The 21,086-nt window shown below is 35.2% G+C and overlaps 1 protein-coding gene across 3 annotated transcripts in view; it reads right to left on the bottom strand.

The window, feature by feature from the left end:
- The window catches only part of BABAM2 (BRISC and BRCA1 A complex member 2), a 514,378-nt gene that overhangs the window by 398,603 nt on the left and 94,689 nt on the right, over window positions 1-21,086 (bottom strand). For all 3 annotated transcript variants that reach the window (XR_005213277.1, XM_037812636.1, XM_037812635.1), the window contains exon 4: window positions 4,221-4,315. Coding sequence is in view for 2 of the 3 variants with exons in the window: in XM_037812636.1 (XP_037668564.1) it covers window positions 4,221-4,315 (95 nt within the window). In the remaining variant the exon portion in view is untranslated. The remainder of the gene's footprint in view (window positions 1-4,220; window positions 4,316-21,086) is intronic.

Below are 21,086 nucleotides of genomic sequence, written 5' to 3'. Positions count from 1 at the left end.
GGACTCACAACAGGAGTGCAGGCTGACTCTACACGGCACCCAGGTAAGGTAAGACAGAAAAACCAGGAAGGGCACCATGAGCTTCATATACCGTTTTTAAAGCTGTGTTTCCTTGATTCGGCATGCGCCCAGTTACTGCAACCCTTTGACTGTTTTCTGGTGTTCTGAAGAAGACAGCTCTGATAGTTTTTGCTAATTGTTCAAGACTCCATGGTAGAACAGCACACTAGTGTCTCAAGGTGCCATCTTGGTCAACTGGAACCTTGTCATTTAAGTTTTGATAGGAGGGCCAAGATAATTCAATAAACAAAGAATACACTTTTCAACAAATGGTTGAATAGTCTTTTCAACAAATAGCTGGGACAACTGGATATCCACTTGCAAAAGAATGAAGCTGGGTCCCTATCTCACATCATCTATAAAAAACTAATTAAAAATGGACCAAATATCTAAATATAAGAGCTAAAAATATAAAACTTCTAGAAGAAAAACACCCCACTCCATGAAGAGGCATAAATATTCATGACCTTGGATTAGGCAATGGTTTATTAGATATAAATCCCAAAGCACAAGCAACAAAAAAAAAAAAAAAATAAATTGGACTTCATCAAAATTAAAAACATTTATGCTTCAAGGAACACAATCAATAAAGTGAAAAAACAACCCACAAAACTGGAGAAAAATTTTGCAAATCATATATCCGATAAGTCATAAAGAATATATGAAACAGCCTTACAACTCAACACTAAAAGGACAAGCAATCCAGACAAAAAGTGCCAAGAATCTAAATAAATCTTTCTCCGATGAAGATATACAAGTGGCTAAGAGGCACATGAAAAGACACTCAACATCATTAGCCATCAGGGAAGTCAAAACTATAATGAGATTACCACTTCACACCCAAACCAAAAAGATAAGAACAATTTTTGGCAAGGATATGAGAAATTGGAGCCCTCCTATGCTGCTGGTGGGAATGTAAAGTGGTGGAGTCACTTTGGAAAATAGACTGACAGTTCATCAAAAAGTTAAACATAAAGTTCTAAAAGTGATAGTGGTAATGGTTATAGAACTCTATTAATATACAGTACTAAAAACCAGTGAAGTGTATACTTTAAATGCATGGATTCTATGGTATGTGAATTATGTCTCAATAAAGTTGTTATTAATAAATAGAGTTGTCACTAAAATAAAAATGATATCTCCTTGGAAACAGTGTTAAGCAAAGGCAAAATAGCTTTCTCTTGGGTAAGTTACTGTAACAGATAAACACAATCCATGGTTCCCAATGGTCATTCACAGGTTAACAGGTAAAAATTGTTTAGGAAATTTAATGATTCTTGGGCTCCCTGAGGGTTCTAACTCAGTAGGTTGAGAGGGTCCAGTAATCTGTGTTTTTAACAGGCTTCCTAAATGATTCTAATGTATAGTATAGCCAGAATCAAGAACCATTGGACCATTAGGTCCCAACTAAAATGATTTCATGATTATCTATGACCCTCCAGTATTTTCCATTTATCTGAGAATCTCAAGTTCCTTCATAGAACTCAACTCCTTGAATAAAGAGCCCAAGTTTAGAAAGAGGTGGCCTCATCTGAAGGATTAGAGCACCACACATATTTCTATTAACCTTATGTGTATCTACTATTTAAGCTACCACAAACCTGTTTTGAAAAGAAACAGGTATAAATAAATTGAATAAATATAAGATCAAATATATCCTCTAAAACCTTATTTCTCTAACTGGGACACACTGGAGGGTCCACTTTTTTCTCAAATATTTATAATTCAATATATTTTATGTTAAAAACACAAATATATTATAGCATCAAATGCAAAGTGTTCATGAATCTTTAAGATAAAACTCAGAAACTTCAAAACAAATTCCATATTTGCTGCAGAACCACTTTGAACTATATCCCCAGATTCTAAGGGTACCTATCCATTCTCTTCTGAAATTAGGAGTACTTGAGGGGGGAAATGTGAGAAGTTAGGCATTCTGTTTTTCCACTCCATGGTGATGAAATATGTAACCCCCCTATTGGACCATGTATAGACAAGTTGTTAGTGACTGTGCTCTAAACACTTGAGGAAACGGGGAAAGTCTGAACTGAATATAAGAACTAAACTATAATCTATTAACAGTTGAGTGAAATGTCATTCAAAGGTAAACGGTGCTCAGGGAAAAGCCCCGGTGTAGCCTCTGGGGGGCCTCAGATTAATTATCACTAAAGAGAGGATGTTCCCTTAGATTTGCAATCTTTTTTTTAGATCTAGCGGTTTGATTTTTTTATTATTTTTTTCAGCTAATTTCTCAAAAACATTTACAATAACTTCACTAGGGGATTAAACATAAAAAGAGTGGAGTTATAATATCAGCTCTGATGTAGAATTATGTAATTCCAGGTCAATTTCCTCAGCACTAAAATAGAGGAGTGGAATAAAACAAACCTTAAGGTGTTTCCCAGTTTTTAAATTTTACATTCTAATAATAATTGCCAGTAGTAAAGGTACACAGTATCAATTTTGAAGGCAATTCCAAACAAAAGTTCTTATTCTTTCCATCACAGTGTTCCCTCTTGAATCACCCTAACTCAAAGCCCTTTCTCTCACCCCTGGATTTTGTAACAGCTGGCTAAACTATATTCTGGTCTTCAGTGTCTCCTTCATTACATTGACCACTTGGCTGTCAGTCTCCCTTTATCACTTTCTCTAATGGCTCTTAGCCTAGCATTTGATGCATTCCACAATCTTGAACCAAATTATCTTTCTAACTTCTTTTCTAGTCCTTTCTCATATTAACTTACATTTCAGCAAACCTATCAGTACCTTCTTCTACTATATATATACACACACACGCACACAAATTGTAGCTCTGGCAAATCTGCCTTTTTCTCTCACTCCCCCTACTTAAAATACTCTCAGCTACACTCCCCATTTTTGCTCCATTCTTCAAGAACCTCTGTCACCATAGGGGTACAATGGAGCCTCCACTACAAACTTTTCTGTACATTTTCTTTAAATTCCTGGGCACTTAGTCTGTAATGCACCTTTGGCATTAAGGATATGCTACCCTCCACTGGGCACATTCAATACAGGAATGGTCTGCAGTGATACTTCTGCCTTATTTGCTTCCAGGTATGCCCTTCAGTTTTAAAATAGAGTGAATAATAAAACATAGCAACAGAAGAGGCCATATTTTAACTTACAAATTTTTAAAAAGCAACTGAAGTAATAGCTTATGTGCAATTATTAGAAAATCTACAACAAACCTACCCTATTCTTGCCAACAGTATTTTACAGCTTTATTCTCAAATGTAAGAAAATTCTTCACATTTGGGTTAAAACTTCCTGTTTAATACTTCCTCTTTTAAAATCAAAAGGCAAGATTTCAAAGTCATCAAAACTTTTAATTACAAAGCTTTACTGAGGCAACAAAAAAAAAACTAAGAACACAGTTTTGAACAAAAGTAAAACCTCTTATAGTGTAGACAGTATAGCAAAATTGCATTTGAAAAGGGAAAAGGAAGAGATATTTTGTCTAGTCAGAACCATTTAAATGAAATGGCACATATTTTTTTCTCTACCAGCCATGCAAACATGTAATTTTTATATAAAACTGCATGTGTTCTGACAAGTACAACCACTCCCCCCCTTTCCCCAGTGGTGAATATTCCTGCTTTAATTCCAGAAACATTTTATTTCAACTACAAAGTTTTTGGTCTTGCTTAAGAACACTTAATCAGATCTTTACCCTCTGATAATAGTACTGAGATAATGCTGATACAAGTCCAAATTTGCCCCTTTCACTTCTATACCAAAAAGAAAAAACTCTTGAAGAGCCAAGTAACACACTCCTAACAAGCCCTGTGATGAAGTGTCAGTAAACATTAGAAAATTGATTGCAGGCATGAAATACTACATTGAAACAAAAAACATTTTTAATATGTCTCTTTAAAATAAAAGTATAAAATAAAATGATAAATAAATAAAATAATAAAATAAAAGTCTTTCATTAATTCAAAATAGTCTGAAAGTAAAACTGCAATGAAAACAGTCTCTTATTTGACTATTTCAGCAGGTAAAAAGTTGTACTTATTTTACAGTACAGGAAAAAGAAGAAATTCACGTTTGGCAAATTTATCTGTTACACAATTGTCAAAAGCCAATTTTGTTCTCCTTTCACCAAACAGAGACACTCCAAAGGAGCCTGCAGTACTCACATGAAGAGTCGAGGGATCTGGCAAGAATTCAGCATCCTCTCCAAAGATAAAATCAGGGGGCAGCTCTGGGTATTGGGCATTGAAAATGATATCCCCTGAAATAAAAGACAGTAACAGGATCTTCTTATTTCCTTGCTAAAGTACAAGTGTTCTTAGTAATGCAGCAGAAAAACTTCTAAAACAAGTTATTAGTTTACAAAAAAATTTTTGAAAAGCACTTTCTGAATAATTAATTATTTAAAAGAACTGCTATCTTCTCTTAAATTTACATCCACAACATGCAATCAAAACAGATTTATCTCCTAACACATTATAAATATAAATATCCAAACAGAAAATTAGGAACATCCACACCCAAAGTACATGCTGATTTTTATAGGATTTGTTATTGTCTAATCACTACCATCATGATAATTAATAAGTCTTTACTGAGGACTGATTGTGTAAAGACATGGTCCTTCCCTCACAGAAATTAAATATACATACTTTTTTATAATGAAAAAAACATTTGGCTTTCAAAAGTTAGCTTTGTATCCACAAGGTCTCCTCATTATTTATTAGCTCAACTAACTTCAGTTTCTTCATCAGTAAACGGGGGATATAATACTACTGGCTCCACTGATTTGTTGTGAGGATAAAAGGACACAGCATGCCCAGAACTTATGTAATAAGTGACACAGGAGTAACAGTGCTGTTATTACTACTATCATTTTGAAACATAAGAAACATTACAAAGTCTCATTAGCAAATTTGTGTTTTAAATTCTTCTATCTCTCTGTTCCTTTTCTGTTTCCTTCTTTAGCTCCATTTTATTTCCTCTGCTCACCCCACAATCAGTCCTCATCTTTCTGTTAATATAAACAAGTAGATTAGTTTATCTAGTCCAGTACATGTAGTCTAGTCTAGAATATCCAGTCTAGTATATCTAGGCACATTGTGTGTATATACGAACGCGTGTGCTTGTGTACATGAACACAACCTCTGTTTTTACTGCTCAAGCAATAATTTCTATACAGGTGATATCCAAATTTCAACCATCAGGCTTCAGTTCTCATTTGAATTCTTATATCTCTAACCATGTACTAGGCATTTCAATGTCAAACATAGCAAGTCTAAAAACATGGTCATCACTGTCCCTTCTCACTCCCCTCTTCCCCTGCCTGACTTGCCTGTTTCTAGGGATGGCACAGTTATTTCTTAATCGCCATGCTAAACCTTTGGTATCATTTTTACCTTACAACAATTCACTTTGTACTCTTAGACAATATGTCATCTCAGTTTTTCCTCCAAAATGTCTCTCATATGAGTATCTCCTACTGCTAACAGCTCTGTCCAGGCCCATATCACCTAGTGCCTACATCCATGCATCCATTCAACAAATGGTGAGGGAGCGGGAGCAGGAGCGGGAGAAATGAAGAACCCTGCCGTTACAGAGCTCACAGATTAAAAGAACTCAATTATTACCATAGCCTCTTAAATGGTCTCCCAGCAGCAGTCTCCCTCCAGCCAATAACGCTTACTACCACGAAATAAATCTTCTTAAAGTACTACTTCACAAAAACTTCCTGAGTCAAAGAACTTTAATGACTCTCTAATGTCAACTGATGTAAGAACAAACTTAAATTGGCATTTAAGGCCTCCAAAATCTGATGCTCCTACCTATCTATTCATCCTTCTCTCTGTCCACAAACCAGTACCAATCTCCTCACTGCCCTCCAAATACTATGCAACCAGTTAAAGTGTTCTCTTCCTATGTTCAGTCCTGACCCATTCTTTAAGGGCACACTTAACCACCTTAACCACCTTTTCTTGCATGAAGGCTTCCTTAATAAATCTGTACACACTGATCATTGTTATTTCTGAAATTCAATGGTACCTATTGGTTATACCATTCACCTAAGTATTTAATTGTAAATAGCGTTATACTGATGTACTGCTCCATTCATTAAAAAAATTCCTAATAAACACATACTACTTTTGAGGTGCTATGATAAACACTGTATCAATACAAATATGTCTATCTTCAAGCAGCTTACACTTAGGGAGCACAAGACACATAAACAGGACCACAAATACACAACAGCTAAATATACCGTAAGCATTCAGAGAATAGAAATATTCTTATACTTGGTTCATGTCTGTGACAGGGCAAAGTTCAGTACATATAGAATATATTTAAGTAATATTCAATAATGAAAGTAATTCTATTTTATGAATTAGATATCTAAGTACTGAGAAAATCTACTGTAAGGAATAACATATGCTTGTCCATCAAAGGACATTATCAAGTAAGTAAAAAGACAACCTACAGAATGGGAGAAAATATTTGCAAACCATATATTTGATAAAAGACTTGTACCCAGAACATATAAAGAAGTCATAACTGAATAAAAAGGCAACCCAATTAAAACATGGGCAAAGGATCCAAATAGACGCTTCTCAAAAAAAAGATATACAAATGGCCAACATGCACATAAAAAGATGCTCAACTTCATTAGCTATCAGCGGAATGCAAAACAAAACCACAATGTAATACCACTTCATATCCATTATGATGGCTAAAAAGATACACGCGTTAAGTGTTGGTAAGAATGTGAAGAAACTGGAACCCTCAGACATTGCTGGTGGGAATGTAAAATGCTGCAGCCACTTTGGAGAACAGTTTGGCAGTTCCACAAAATATTAAACATAGAGTTATCATATGACCCAAGCAATTCCACCCCTAGGAATATACCTAAGAGAATTGAAAACATATGTCCTCACAAAAGCTTGTTCATAGCAGCATTAGTCATAACAGCCAAAATGTGAAAACAATCCACATGTCTAACAACTGCTGAATGGATCAATACACTCATTCCATATATCTATACAGGGGAATACTATTGAGCCATAAAAATGAGTGAAGTACTGACACATGCTACAACACGAGATGAACCCTGAAAACATTATGCTAAGTAAAAAAAACCCAGACACAGAAAGCTATACACGCTATGATTATTATATGATTCCATTATATGAAAAGTCAAGAAAAGCCAAATCCATAAACTCAGAAAGTGGGTTAATGGTTGCCAGGAGTTTGGGGAAAGGGGAATTGGGGGCAATTAATAACAAGGCCAGGGTTTCTTTCTGTGGTGATGAAAAAGATCTGGGATTAGACAGTGGTGATGGTTGCACAACTTTGTGAATATACTAGAAACCACTGAATTGTACACTTTAAAGGATGAGTTGCATGGTATGTGAATTATATCTTATAAACTGCTTTGTAATCTGATCCAAAAATTTGTCTCACTTTAAGAAAATCTGAACTTAAACACAAATAAATTAGACAGCATTTACTGAATGGTTATGGGAAAAATTTAATTTTAATAAATAATGTCATTTTGAAAATGAATTTTAGGAAATCTCCATATAAAGAAATTCTGCAATGAGCTCTTTTAAAAAGAAAGGAATATTTTTACAAGATGAATAGCCAAAATATTATCATTTTTCAAGAAGTTTTGCCAAATGAGTCCTTTTACAGGAGAGTCTTGGAGATGTTAAATATTAATTGATTTTCAAAAAATTAAGCAGCCAAAAGTATCAGAATATACAGTAAAATTTGGGGAAAAAAAAAAACAGGAAAAGACGTTTAACAAATTTATCTATCTCATTTTCTTTAGTTCATCACACCCTCAACTCAAAAGATTTTTTGAAAGAGAGAGAGTTTACTTTATTACATATAGTAAAAACATCATACAAGTATTTTTCAAAACAAGGCAGTGAGTTTAAACATATTTCAAAATCTCAACTCTTCACAATTTCTCAAATGGTACATTCAACCTCAAAGAACTCTGGAAACACTTTGCCTCAATACTCTATAGTTTCTTTGAAATAAAATGTGGCATTGTTTTCTTGCTATGGAGAGGCATTGTTTTCTTGCTATGGAGAACAGTCAGTAAATCAGTCAAGAACATTTATTAAAAGCTCACTCTGCACAGATGAGCATATTGGACATCTGGGGAGGTATACAGGAAGTACAAAACATAGTACCTGACCTCAAGGCTAAGATGGTGGAGAAAAGACCAACACAAATCAAACAGAAGACCAATATCATCACTTTACTTTTATTTCAACCTGGAGATGAAATGAACACAAAGTACAGATTCCTTGGATAACACTTACTTTAACTTTTCATAAAAGGGAAGGGTAGATAGGAGAACAAAGAAATAAAAATAGGATCAGAGGTGATGTGAGGTGAGGAAAAAAAAGGAAAGAAAGAAAACCCATAGTCCGGTTAGAAATGTTATGACCACCTAACAACAAAATGGTACTTCTGAGCTTTATTTTTCATCACTCCCCTGAAATTTTCTAGGATATATTAGTGGAACCAATGGGATAGAAGTGCCTCTATTTGAAAATACACATATATAAAGCTTTATAATACAATATATGCCTGAAGTTCCATGAATTCCATGTACAAGATAGTATTTACATGCTGGTCCTTGGCAACAGACAATCTTTAGAAAGTATCAGCACCATCTCAGGAATGCCCAGTCACCAGGTCTGCAGTGTAGACCATGTGCCCTGCTCCCCAGTTATAGAAGGAAACAGCCTGTTCACAGACTCCTTCCTTTATTCTTCATCAGTGAAATATTGTGTTCCTTTGTCTTTCTTAAAGTTCATAATAATTGCCTAGAAAACATAGTGTACCAGTTTGTATACATTATGTCCCCCAGAAAAAGCCATGTTCTTTGATGCAATCTTGTGGGGGCAGACATATTAGTGTTGATTAAGATGGAACGTTCGGATTAGGTTGTTTCCATGGAGAAGTGACCCACCCAACTGTAGGTGATAATTCCTTGTTTAGTTTACTGGAGCACTATATAAGCTCAGACAGAAGGAGCTCATAGCTAGCTGGAGCTGAGACAGACACTTTGAAGACTGACATTGGAAGCTGATGCAGACATTTCGGAGAACACCATTTTGAAACGCAACCTGGGAGCAAGCAGACGCCAGCCACGTGCCTTCCCAGCTAACAGAGGTTTTCCAGATGCCAATGGCCTTTCTCCAGTGAAGGTACCCTTTGTTGATGGACACTTTATGGCCTTAAGACTGTAACTCTGTAACCAGATAAACCCCCTTTTATAAAAGCCAATCCATTTCTGGTGTTTTGCATTCTGGCAGCATTAGCAAACTAGAACACATAGTTTCAAAGAAACAATTCAAATGCTAAATAACTGGAGTTTGGCCAATGAAAGAAGAATTATTCCTACCAGTTGTTGCATTAAATGATCATTTTTGGAAACTCCAGGTTTCAGAAGTGAGAGTCAGACAAGAAATCTTTGGAAATGCTAGGATGAAAGAGATTCTCAATGAAAAATAGGTTCAAACAACAGAGGTTTTAAAAAAACCTGGAGAGGTAACATTTCCATGATTAATGAGCTCTAACTCTTAGAAAGTATTTCCTTACACTGAAATTTAATGTTTCTTTCTGAAAATTCTATCTGCTGGTTTTAGGATTTTATGGAACAAGTCTAATTTCTCTTCAGTATCATAGCCCATCAATTATTTGAATGCAGTTCTCACAACCTCCCCTTCAACCTCACGCTGAGTCAGCTCTTGGCTAGGCTAAATATCCCAGTTCCTTTCACTATTTCTCATATGTCTTGGTCTCAGTTTCCTTTATCATCCTGCTCTCTCTTCTCTGAATGTGAACTGATTTATCTATACTTCTTAGAGGATAATATCCAGAAGTAAACCTAAAATTCTAGGTATGCTTCTAAACAGTACAGAATAGAATAAGAAAATTCATGCTTTCACTTTATATACTAAACTTCTATTAATACCATTGCAAATTGAATTAGCTTTTTTGGCAGCCACATCAAAGTTGACTCATATTATGCTTCCTGTCAACTAAAAGCCTCAAGAATTTTATATATGTACAACTGCTAAGCCATATATCTCTCATTTTTTAAAAAGGGACAGTTTAGTTTCAGAATCCAATACAAGATTTTTAAATTTATCCCTATTACATTTCAATCTTGTTACATTTACCTCTCTATTTACAGCATATCATAGTATTGTTAGATTCTACTCCAATTTGGGGTTGGCACTCCTAGCTTCAAGTCAAAAACAGTTTGGCTAGGAAATCTCCCTCTGGAAATCTCCCTTTTCTGGGAGCCACAATTCAATTCATTAATACCTCTTTGTGTAATCATTCAAACAATAATATCTACCCAAAATACTTGGAACCTGAACATTAATCACAAGGATATCATGAAGGAACTTAACAAATGCTTCACTACTTCGCCTACAAATTCGGGAATACCTTCCATGATTCCAATGTACAGCATACTTTTTACCTTGAGAAGCAGAATTTTTTTTTTCCAACATCAAGGAAGAGACTGTACAGAATTATCACATCTGAGAGTTAGTGTAATTTACAGAAATTAGAACCTCAAAAACTATCTGTAGAAGAGAGGATGGAAAAGAGGGTGGGGAGGCTAAACTTAAATCATCTAAATCTGCCTCCTCTGTTTATAAGACTTTCTTCTATCAGATCCCTATCTCTAGACTGGGAGCTCTACAAAGGATGAGACCACATCTAATCCTTCTTTGCATTTCTAATAATTAAAGCAGTGCTGTCCAGTAGAAATATAATGCAAGTCGCAAATACATTTTTAAACTTTAGTAGCCACATGTAAAAAGGAAAAGGAAAAAGGTGAAATTAAATTTTTAATTATTTTTTAAAATTTTCTATGCAGTAAAATTCATCTTTTTTTATTCAGAGTTGTATGGGTTTTATCATATGCACAGATTCATGTAACCAACACCAAAATTAGGATATCAAACAATTCTATCACCCCTAGAAACTTCCTCAGGCTACCCTTTTGTAATTAAACTTTTCCACAATACCTAATCCGAGGCAACCACTGATCTCTTCTCCAGCCCTTCAATCTTGCATTTTCCAAAATGTCAAACAAATGGAACCATATAGTATGTAACCTTTTGAGACTGGTTCCTTTCACTCATTGTAAGGCATTCATCCAAGTTGTTGCATGTTATCAATAGTTTGTTCCTTTTTATAGCTGACTAGCATTTCAGGGTTATGGATGTCCCACAATTTGTTTATCAATTTACCCAATGAAGAACATTTGGGTTGTTTCCGTTTTTTGACAAATTAAAACACTGTGGTTTTAATTTGCATTTCCCTAATAACTAATGAGCATCATTGCATGTGCTTAGTTGCTATCTACATCTCTTCTCTGGTGATGTTTCTGTTCAAATCTGATGCTATTTTTTTATTCAGTTGTTTTCTTACTGATGAGTTTTGAGAGCTCTGTATATATTCTTAAAAGTTGTCCTTTGTCAGATGTATGATTTGCAAATACCTTCTCTCACTCTGACTTGTCTTTTCATTTTCTTAACAGTGCCTCAGCAGAACAAAAAAATTCATTTTTGTGAAGGCCAATTTATCAATTTGGTTTTCCTATCCAGATCATGCTTTTGGGATGTCGTATCTAAGAACTCATTACCTAGCCCAGAGTCACAAAAATGTTCTCCTACCTGTCTTCTCAGAGTTTTATAGTTTGAAATTTAAGAATGTGAGTTGAGTTAATTTTTGAGTACTCAGTTTAAGGTTCTTTTTTTTCACATATGGACGTCCAATTCTCCCAACACCATTTGTTTAGAAGACTTCCTTTCTCTACTGAATTCCCTCATATCTTTATGAAAAATCAACTGACCATCGTTTATGTAGACTTTCTATTTTGTTCTGTTTTCGCCATACCACACTGACTCGACAGTAAGTCTTAAAATTGGGCAGTGTGACTCCTCCAACTTTGTTCTTCCTTTTCAAAATTATTCAGCTATTATAATTCTTTTGCCTTTCCAAATAAATTTTAAAATCATTTTGTCCATATAAGCAAAGTCCTTGCAGGAATTTTGATGCGAATTGTATTAAAGCTGTAGGTCAATTTAGAGAAAATTGACATCTTTATTATTTTGACTCTTCCACTCCAAGAACGTGGTATGTCTGTCTGTTTATTGAAGTTGCCTTCAATTCCTTTCATCTGCATATAGAACCTGAACACATCTTATTAGATATATGCCTGAGTTTTACATCTCTCTTCAAATGAGGGATATGTTCTTTTGGCTTTCTTTCTTTACTTGTGTGTATGTGTGTATGTAGGAGATATATTACAATTGGTACTATTTTTTAAATTTCTGTTTCCAATTGTTCATGGCTAGTATAAAGAAACACAACTGATTTTTGCACATTGATCTTTTACCCTGCAACTTTGGTAAACTTGCTTATTATTAGCTCTATGAATTTTTTGGAGAATCCTTGAGATTTTCTACATAGACAATCATGACAGCTATAAAAAGGGGTGGTTTTCTATCTTCCTTTCCAATCCATATGTTTTTTCTTGCCTTACTATACTGTCAAGGATTTCTAGTACAATGTTGTATAGAAAGTGTGAGAGTGAAAACCCTTGCTTTGTTCTCAACCTTTAGGGGAAAGCATTTGGTCTTTCATCATCAAATGTGAAATTAGCTGTAGGCTTTGTGTAGTTCCCTTAATCAGATTGAGGAAATTCCCTTCTATTCCTAGTTTACTAGGAGTTTTTATCATAACAGATTTTTTATTTTGCCTAATTGTTTTTGCAACTATTGATATGATCATATGGTTAATCTTGTTTAGTCTGTTAATAGGGAGAATTACAATGACTGATTTTCAAATGTTGAACACTGCCTAATTTTAAAAGTTACTATTGTGTCAGTGTGGTATGGCAAAAGAATAGACACACAGATCAATAGAACAAAATAGTCCAATAGTAGACCCACATAAATATTGATTTTTGATAAAGATGTGAAGGCAATTCAGTGGAGAAAGGATAGTCTTCTCAACAAATAGGATAAAACCTACTGGATCATGACGTATAATTATTTTTATATAATAAAATAATTGCTGGATTCAATTTGCTAATTTTTTTTTTTTTTTTGAAGAGTTTTGCATCTCTCTTCAAATGAGGGATATGTTCACAAGGGATATTCGTCTATAGCTGTTGTTGTGTTTGTTTATTTGTTTTTTCCTTGTACTTTCTTTGTCTTGTTTTGGTATCAGGAGAATGCTGGCCTCATAAGATGAGTTGGTAAATACTGTGTCCTATTCAATTTCTGGAGGATATAGTGTAGAATTGTTATTTCCTCCTTAAATATTTGCTAGAAATTACCAGAGAGGCAATCTGGGCCTATGGTTTTATTTTTGAAAGCCTGAAACTTCATACACAGATTCAAGGATCCTTTTCTCCAGCTCCATCCTCTTTGCGATTTCCCCTGTACTGTCTGGCTCCCAGGGACCCCTTTTCCTGGTGTTGTGGCTAGAAACCAGGAGTTTTAGCCTCCCCGTGCTCTTGTGAACTTCCCATGGCTGTGTCTACCTTAGAGTTAAGCAGTGAAAGAAAAAGAGCCTGAGAGGCTGCCGCAAGCACCCAGTTTCATCCCTGGAGTTTTCCAGAGTTAGGACCAAGAGAGTTCAAAGAGCTCCATCCTGCAGGTCCCTGGGCACTTCTTGGTCTTCTGGCCCGGGAGAGGTTTTTCTTGGAGCTTTTTCTATCCATGCCCCCTTCACAGTTACAGGATTCACACTGCCCTGGAGTCTAAGCCAAGAGATATGGGAGGGGTGGAAAAAACCCATACAGAGAACAAACCTCCCCATGGGTCATTCTTCAAGTTTTGCTTTTCCTTCTCGGTACATCTGTTATTATTTACTTTTCAGAGTTCTCAGGTAGTTGCTATATGTGTACTCTTTGGGTATGTTAGGGGTTTTAGTTATAACCAGTGAGACAGATAAGAGTATAAAAAGAGAGAAAGATACTTCTTATGTGGAACTGAAACCTCCAGGTCAAATTGATCATAATATATTTTATTTAACCAATACACAAAATAGTATCATTTCAAAATGTAATTAATATAAAGATCATCTTTATATCTAAAGATCATCTAAAAAGATCATTCTTTTTAATGCTAAGTCTTTCAGTAGTTCATACTTAAGAGCATGTTTCAATTCAGACTAACCACATTTTAAGTAAGTACTTGACAGCAGCCACATGTAGCAAGTAGTGACCTGGTGGAAGGCACAGATCCAGGGGAACAACTGGTTGGGAGGGGAAGGAACAAAGAGAATGAAGGGAGGGTAAGAAGGAAAGATCATCCATCCACAAAAACCTCCAGGTAAAAGGGTGCTCACTACTTCATTAGGCAGCACATTTTGTTGCTGGGCAGTTATTAGGTGCTGGAAAAAGTTCTTTCTTTTACTGAAAACAAACAAACAAACAAAAACATATGCCTACAAATCACTTTTATCCATTAATGCTAATTCTACCCAAAATCAGCATTTTTCTACAAGGTAGTCCCTAAGTTATCTGTAGATGAATATCACCTTTTCTTTTAATCTTCTCTTTTTTCTCAGGTTAAAAATGTCCCATTCTTTCAGTGGTCTCTAACAAAAGACAGTTTTCAGGAAATTAAGTTACATAATGCTTGGGTATATCAGAAGGAATATGCTATGATGATGATTCTTAGCAACTTAGATTAATTAGGAAAAGGATATATAATGTCCCATCTTCAGATGTTACAAGTGCTTTAAATAAACCTTTAACCTTGTATTTTTGTATATTTATTTCAGTGCATAAAAAAACAACATTTTAAGCCAGATGCTACGAATTAGCATTACCTTATTAAGCAATAAATATTCTACTGGAGAAAACTTTAGTCTTAGTAATTTTCTAATACATATTCACAAGCCGTTTCATTAATGAAATCTATTACTAATTCATTTTTAATGACTGCACTACATAAAAAGAAAGGAAGCTTTCTCAACCTTTCAATGATTCTGTTTGTAGTTTTTAAAAGTAGTTAGGAATTAAATATAATTTTTAAACAAATCAGTAATGATTGCTGCAATGAAACAGTGAAAAATTAGGAAAACAAAAATAAAGGAAGACAATAAATAAGTTTGATTTTTATACACACACACCATTCCTCTAAAATATTATGTGCTTCTATTTCATTTTCTATGAACTAAATATCATAAAGAGATGTACAAAAAGGTTGGTTTAAAGGTACAGAATAAGCACTCTCATACTTACAAAGAAGAAAAAGAAATATGGCCATTTGAGGGAGACTGAAAAAATCCTGAAATGTTAAAGCAATTGGGACAAAAAGGGCAACAAATTGTCCTATACTTTAGGAAGCTTAAGAAAAAGAATATGTGATTATAAAGATTTGGGCTAAAATAGTGTATAAAAGAAGACTTCTTTTCATTTTATAAGAAGATAATCTTCACTTATTAATTCACTCAATCCCACAAAAACTATTCAGCATATACAATACGCTAGTTAGTGCCTGTGACAGAAACAAGGTTAAGAGACTGTCCAACAAAGCTTGCAATCTAGGAGATATGATCATAGAAGTAAGACATCTATAAAAACAAACAGAAACACAAATAATTGGTTCAAGATAGGATCACGAATAGACACTAAAACCCTTAGGCAAAAGATTGCTGGGGAACAGGATACAGTCTTAAAGTATCACCCCATAGATTACTAATTAATTACAATGAAGAAAAAGTGCCTTTATAATGGAGAAATCTGGCAGACACCACCTTAATTTAACCAAGTGGTCAAACTTAGCAGCACCAACAATGGGACAAACCAACATCTTGTGCCCTGTGATGAGCTGCTTTGGAAAGGACACAACATCACCTATTTAGAAAGTTTGACAAAAATGTTTAACTTGAATACAATCATGAATAGACAATCAGACAAACCAAATTGTGAGACATTCCACAAAACAACTGTTCTAGCCTTTTCAAAACTATTGATGCCATGAATGACGAAAAGAAAAAAAAAGGAGAACTGTTCTAGATTAAAGAAACTAAAGAGATATGAATAGTAAATACAGAGCACGATCCTTCCTTGGATCACAGATCAGAGAGGAAAAAGCTAGAACATTAATGGGACAACTGGGGAAATATGAATATGGATGAAATATTAAATATTGTATCGATGTTCAATTTTTTGAGTATGATAATGGAACTGAGATTACATAGGAGAAAATGTCTTTTTCTTGGGAGATTCATACTGAAGTATTTAGGGACAAACTGTCATAGTTTGCAGCTTAGTTTCAAATGGTTCTGCAAAAAGTTACTTTAGATATCAATAAAAATATAAATATGCATCTATATCTATAGATACATATACATGTGTGAGTAGAAAGAGAAAATAAATATGGTAAAATATTAATAGATAAATGTAGAAGGGTTTACAGATGTTCACTGTCCCATTCTTTCACTTTTCTATAGTATAGCAATTATTTTTAAAATAACAATTTGAGAGAAACAGCAGTACAAGGTAAAAATTGATTAGTATCATAAGAAATGGACAAACTGCATGCCACAGAAATTTCAAAAATGGGGAATTATTATGGAATTGTAAGAGATGGCTTCATTGAAGATGTGGCACTTGAACTAGGTGTTAGACAACAAAAAAGATTAGGAGAAAAAGAAATATTTATAAAACACTAACACATTTTTTATAAAAAGTGAAATAATGGAAAGGATTTGAATATGAGGACATGAAGGGAATAACAAGAGCAGAAGCAGATGGGCAGGAATGCCAGGCCTATCTACGAAGGCCCAGCAGGTGTTGTTGGCTGCCCCACGCATAGCCCCTCAGTACCCGGAGGTCACACGCAGCTCTGAATTCCTGGGCACTGGAGTTTCTAACAGGCACTGCTGACATTTTGGACCAGATAATTCTTTATTGTAGGAAGCTGCCCTGTGAATCACAGGATGTTTAACAGCATCCCTGGCCTCTACCCACTAGATGCCAGCCAGTAACAACACTCTCCTCCATCCCCCCATCCCCAACCAAAAATGCCAGACATTGCCAAATGTCCCTGGGGGAGAAGCAAAGCCACCACTACCACCACTTGTCTGCATCCCCTTCCCGCACCCCACCCCAAGAAAGAACTACTGCTATAAACCAGAGGCCATCATAGCTCAAGTACCTGCATGTGTCTGCATAGGAGCATTCTCTGGACTAGAGGTGGCCTTGGCCAGTACAGAAAAGGCTGGAGTGCCTGGAAGTGAATGACCCCAAGAATGAAGGAGGGGAGCGAATTTATAAACATCTTCCTTGCTCTTCCTTGGGAGAACTCTGAAATAACTTCCAGAAGACTGAGGGGTTGCACGCGGAACTTAGCCCCATTTGCCCACAGTAATAACCCACTCATAAGGCACCCTCTTTGGCATTTTCCCCTCCCTAAATTCTCTTCCTCACTCCTTCACAGGGCTTCCAAGGGATGACCTCCTCCAAAAACTATCTGCACACAGATCCTGGTCTCAGGGTCTGCTGTTTGGGGAATCCAAATAAGGCAGGAAGTTTGACTGTTTAATGGAGAAATGTATGTTTCTTCTGGAGAAATGAGAGATTTAATATCCAACCTTAGCCATGTGTGATTTTCTGACATCACTTCTCTAGCAGTTATCCTTGTTCAGTGACAGCTCTGCAAAAAGGCAGCACTCACGCTGGGATGCTAAAGATCCATGCCGCAAGGAAGGGCTTCTAAGACTAGTAAAGGCGGGCAGCATAGCATGCCTGTGCCCAGAAGGCAAATAAAGGAACAAAGACTGAGAAAGTTACTTAAAACAGAGTGGAAAGGGTCAACTCTTAAAGCAGCTTGATATACCAACTTAATCAAACCAAAATGTACCTTGGGCCCTGGAAGTATCAGGCTCAGCAAACTCACTAGAAACAGCCAGACAATTTTGCAAAGTGCAGCAATTTCTTACAAGTGTTACAGCCTCAGGGGGGATAAAAGAGTGAAAAAGGCTAGCCTTAAACCCAGAGTGAAAAAGATGAACTGGGAATATCTGGTCATTCCAGAAAGCAAGGAAGCTGTCAAAGACTTTGGGGGACAGATCAAAAGACTCAGCAGCCACTGTGAAGAGGCCCCTACTAATCAAAGATGGGTCAATTTAAGCATCAATAACAATATTAAGTACAATGGACTAAAATACATCACATGATTTTAAAAACGCATGAGTTAATAGTTAATAGTGATACTTCCAAAAACCACCAGTGATCTTTGGAAGACATAAAGGAACCTACTTACTATTTTGAAAACCAGAAAGTAAGGGAAAATAATCAAACATTTATGCCATCCTTCTAAGTAACTGTACTCAGGATTACCAAATAGTGGATCAGGAAAAACTTCTCTTTATGGATGTAGTCCAGCTAATAAATGAAGGAATGAGTAACTATCACCTTTTTTGCAACTAAAGATTGCTACATCAAAAGATAACCAGAATAACGTTTCCTAGTGAAAGAATACAATGTTACCTGTGAAGTATTGTTGCTTAAAAAAAAAAGAAAAAAAAACATAGTCTGCATTTGTTTTAATCAAGCCTCTAGCTCTAACTACCAATTCATCCAGAATATACAGGAGCAAAGGACCATGTTAAATAACACCACGGGGGTGAAACCATCAAAATCCAGACTGTGAAAAGTTCTAAGGACAAATGACCCAGTTTCTTCAAAAATAATTTTAAGAAGAAGGAAAGAAGGAGGAGGGTAAAAGGCAAAAAGGAGGAGGAGAAAGAATATGAAGAGGGAAAGGAAGAGAAAGAAAAGAAAGAGAAAGAGGGGAAAAGAAGAAGGGAGGCAGAGGAGAGGGTTGAAAATAAAAGAGACCTAAAAGATTTACATATCTATTGCAACAATAAACAATCTGAACCCAAACAAATTGTAAAACACAATGTTTTTTGTATGTGTGACAAGCAAAGAAATTTGAATACTGACTAGTAATTAAAGATTTAAGAATTAATGTTGATTATTTTAAAGTGTGCTAATGTATAAAAAATAATCCTTATCTTGTAAAGATACATCCTGAAAAATTTATGAATAAGAAATGACACTCTGGTGAGAACATTGATAAAGGATGCATGTTGAAACATGATTGCCCCATAGTTGGTAACTGTGAAGCCGGATGGCAGATACACAGGAGCTCATTATACCATTCTCTCTGTTTTGTAAGCATTTGAAATTTTCTGTTAAAAAAAAATTAAGTGACTTTTGCAAAGGCTCCACACATTGCTACCAGGGCTTGAGCTCAGATTATACACCAATATATTTTATGTTGAAATAATTTTCATTCAGCATACTGACAGAGTTGGAAAATAGCTAATAAGCAGGGCAGCCATATAATTTATCATGTAAACTGGAACACCCAGAGTAGGAAAGAGGGCACTATTAATAATTAATCAGGACAACAGGTATAAACAGGGATATGGTTGATTGCCCTCCACCTACGTCATCTAGCTCAGGTTCTCATATAGCTCAGAATTAACCCTCGAAACATACCATATCTCCCATAAAGAAGTTACACAATATCTGTTTCATTTCCTCCAATAATAAAGACCTCATTATTTCCCAAAGCAATTACTTATAATTGAGGACACACCAAAGTACTAAAACCTCTTTTTTTGTGTGCAGAATCGAAACTACTTCCTATTAACTTCTACCTGGCGGTCACATTTGACTTCAGAAAGAATAAAGTATGATTAGGAGAAAGAACCTTGATCTAGGAGTTGAAAGCTGCATCTACCATTAACTAATTAAATAATCTTGGACAATTTACTTAACCTCCTGAGCCTCCATTTCCAGTCCTCTCTATTTTTAAAATTAGCAATCCTAGTTTCTTCAAGCATTGCCTATGTGTCATGATTTCTGTCAAGCACACACTAGTCTGTCAATATTTCCCCTACACTGTGAGACCCGTATGTCAACATGACCCTGATCTACGGGCTACTGTGGCACAGGCACATCACAACAATGTCATTCTATGATGTGGACCCAATGTTTCTGTCAATGCAGCACAAGATTGTGTTAGCTTTTTCAGGGTCACATCAAATGATTGACTTAACTATAAATCTCAGGTCCTTTTTCATGTAAATGGTTATTCTCTACCTATACAATTTAATCTTGTTAAATTTCATCCTGTTGTTTCTGATCCAATATTCTAGTCTCTGGTGATAAATTTAAATTTTGTTTGTCATACATCATAGTAGCTGTCTCTTTACATTTTATGTCCTGTACAAGTTGAATAAGTATATCCAAATCATTCACAAAAATGTTAAACAAAACATAGTCAAGAATACAACCCTCAATTATTGCATTAGAGTCTTTCCAATGACTATCCAACTTACTGCAAATCTACTTAACCATTTTTGGTACAAAACATTAAAATACCAAGAGAGATATAACAAAGAAATTGTCAAAAGTTCTTCTGAAATGATATCCTATGCCAGCTGATCCACCATCAAAAAAGAAATGATTAGTTTGGTATGACTTACTTCTAAATAACCCATGTTGGCTACTAAAGATATAAAATTTTTAAATGCTATCAAAACATTTATTTAGCAATCAGCTTTTGAATCCTACCCAATATCAATATCACAGTAAACTGTAATTTTAAGAATATATCCTTCCTTTCTTTTCTTTAAATATTGGGACCATGTTTTTTTGTTTGTTTGTTTTTGTTTGTTTGTTTTTTATCTGTAATCTGCTGCCATTATCCACAATTTCTCCATCTTGATGATTAATTGGTAATTCTAATAATTCTATTTTTTTAAGTTACCACTGTTGAAGGAATGTGGGTATGGCTAATTAATTCCAGCAAGAATTCTGCTGAGAACTCCTTTCAATTCCATGAAACAGTCATGAAGAGGGGAAATAAAGTTGTTTTGTCCCTATGACAAAAATATTTGTTGAATGAGCATTATAATGCTGTCTCATGAGATAAGATTCCAATTACTAAAAG

Source organism: Choloepus didactylus, chromosome 20 (genome assembly GCF_015220235.1).
Source record: "Choloepus didactylus isolate mChoDid1 chromosome 20, mChoDid1.pri, whole genome shotgun sequence".
NCBI lineage: Eukaryota > Metazoa > Chordata > Mammalia > Pilosa > Megalonychidae > Choloepus > Choloepus didactylus.
Note: the sequence above shows the minus strand (reverse complement) of the source record. Positions and strands in the feature narration are given on the sequence as shown.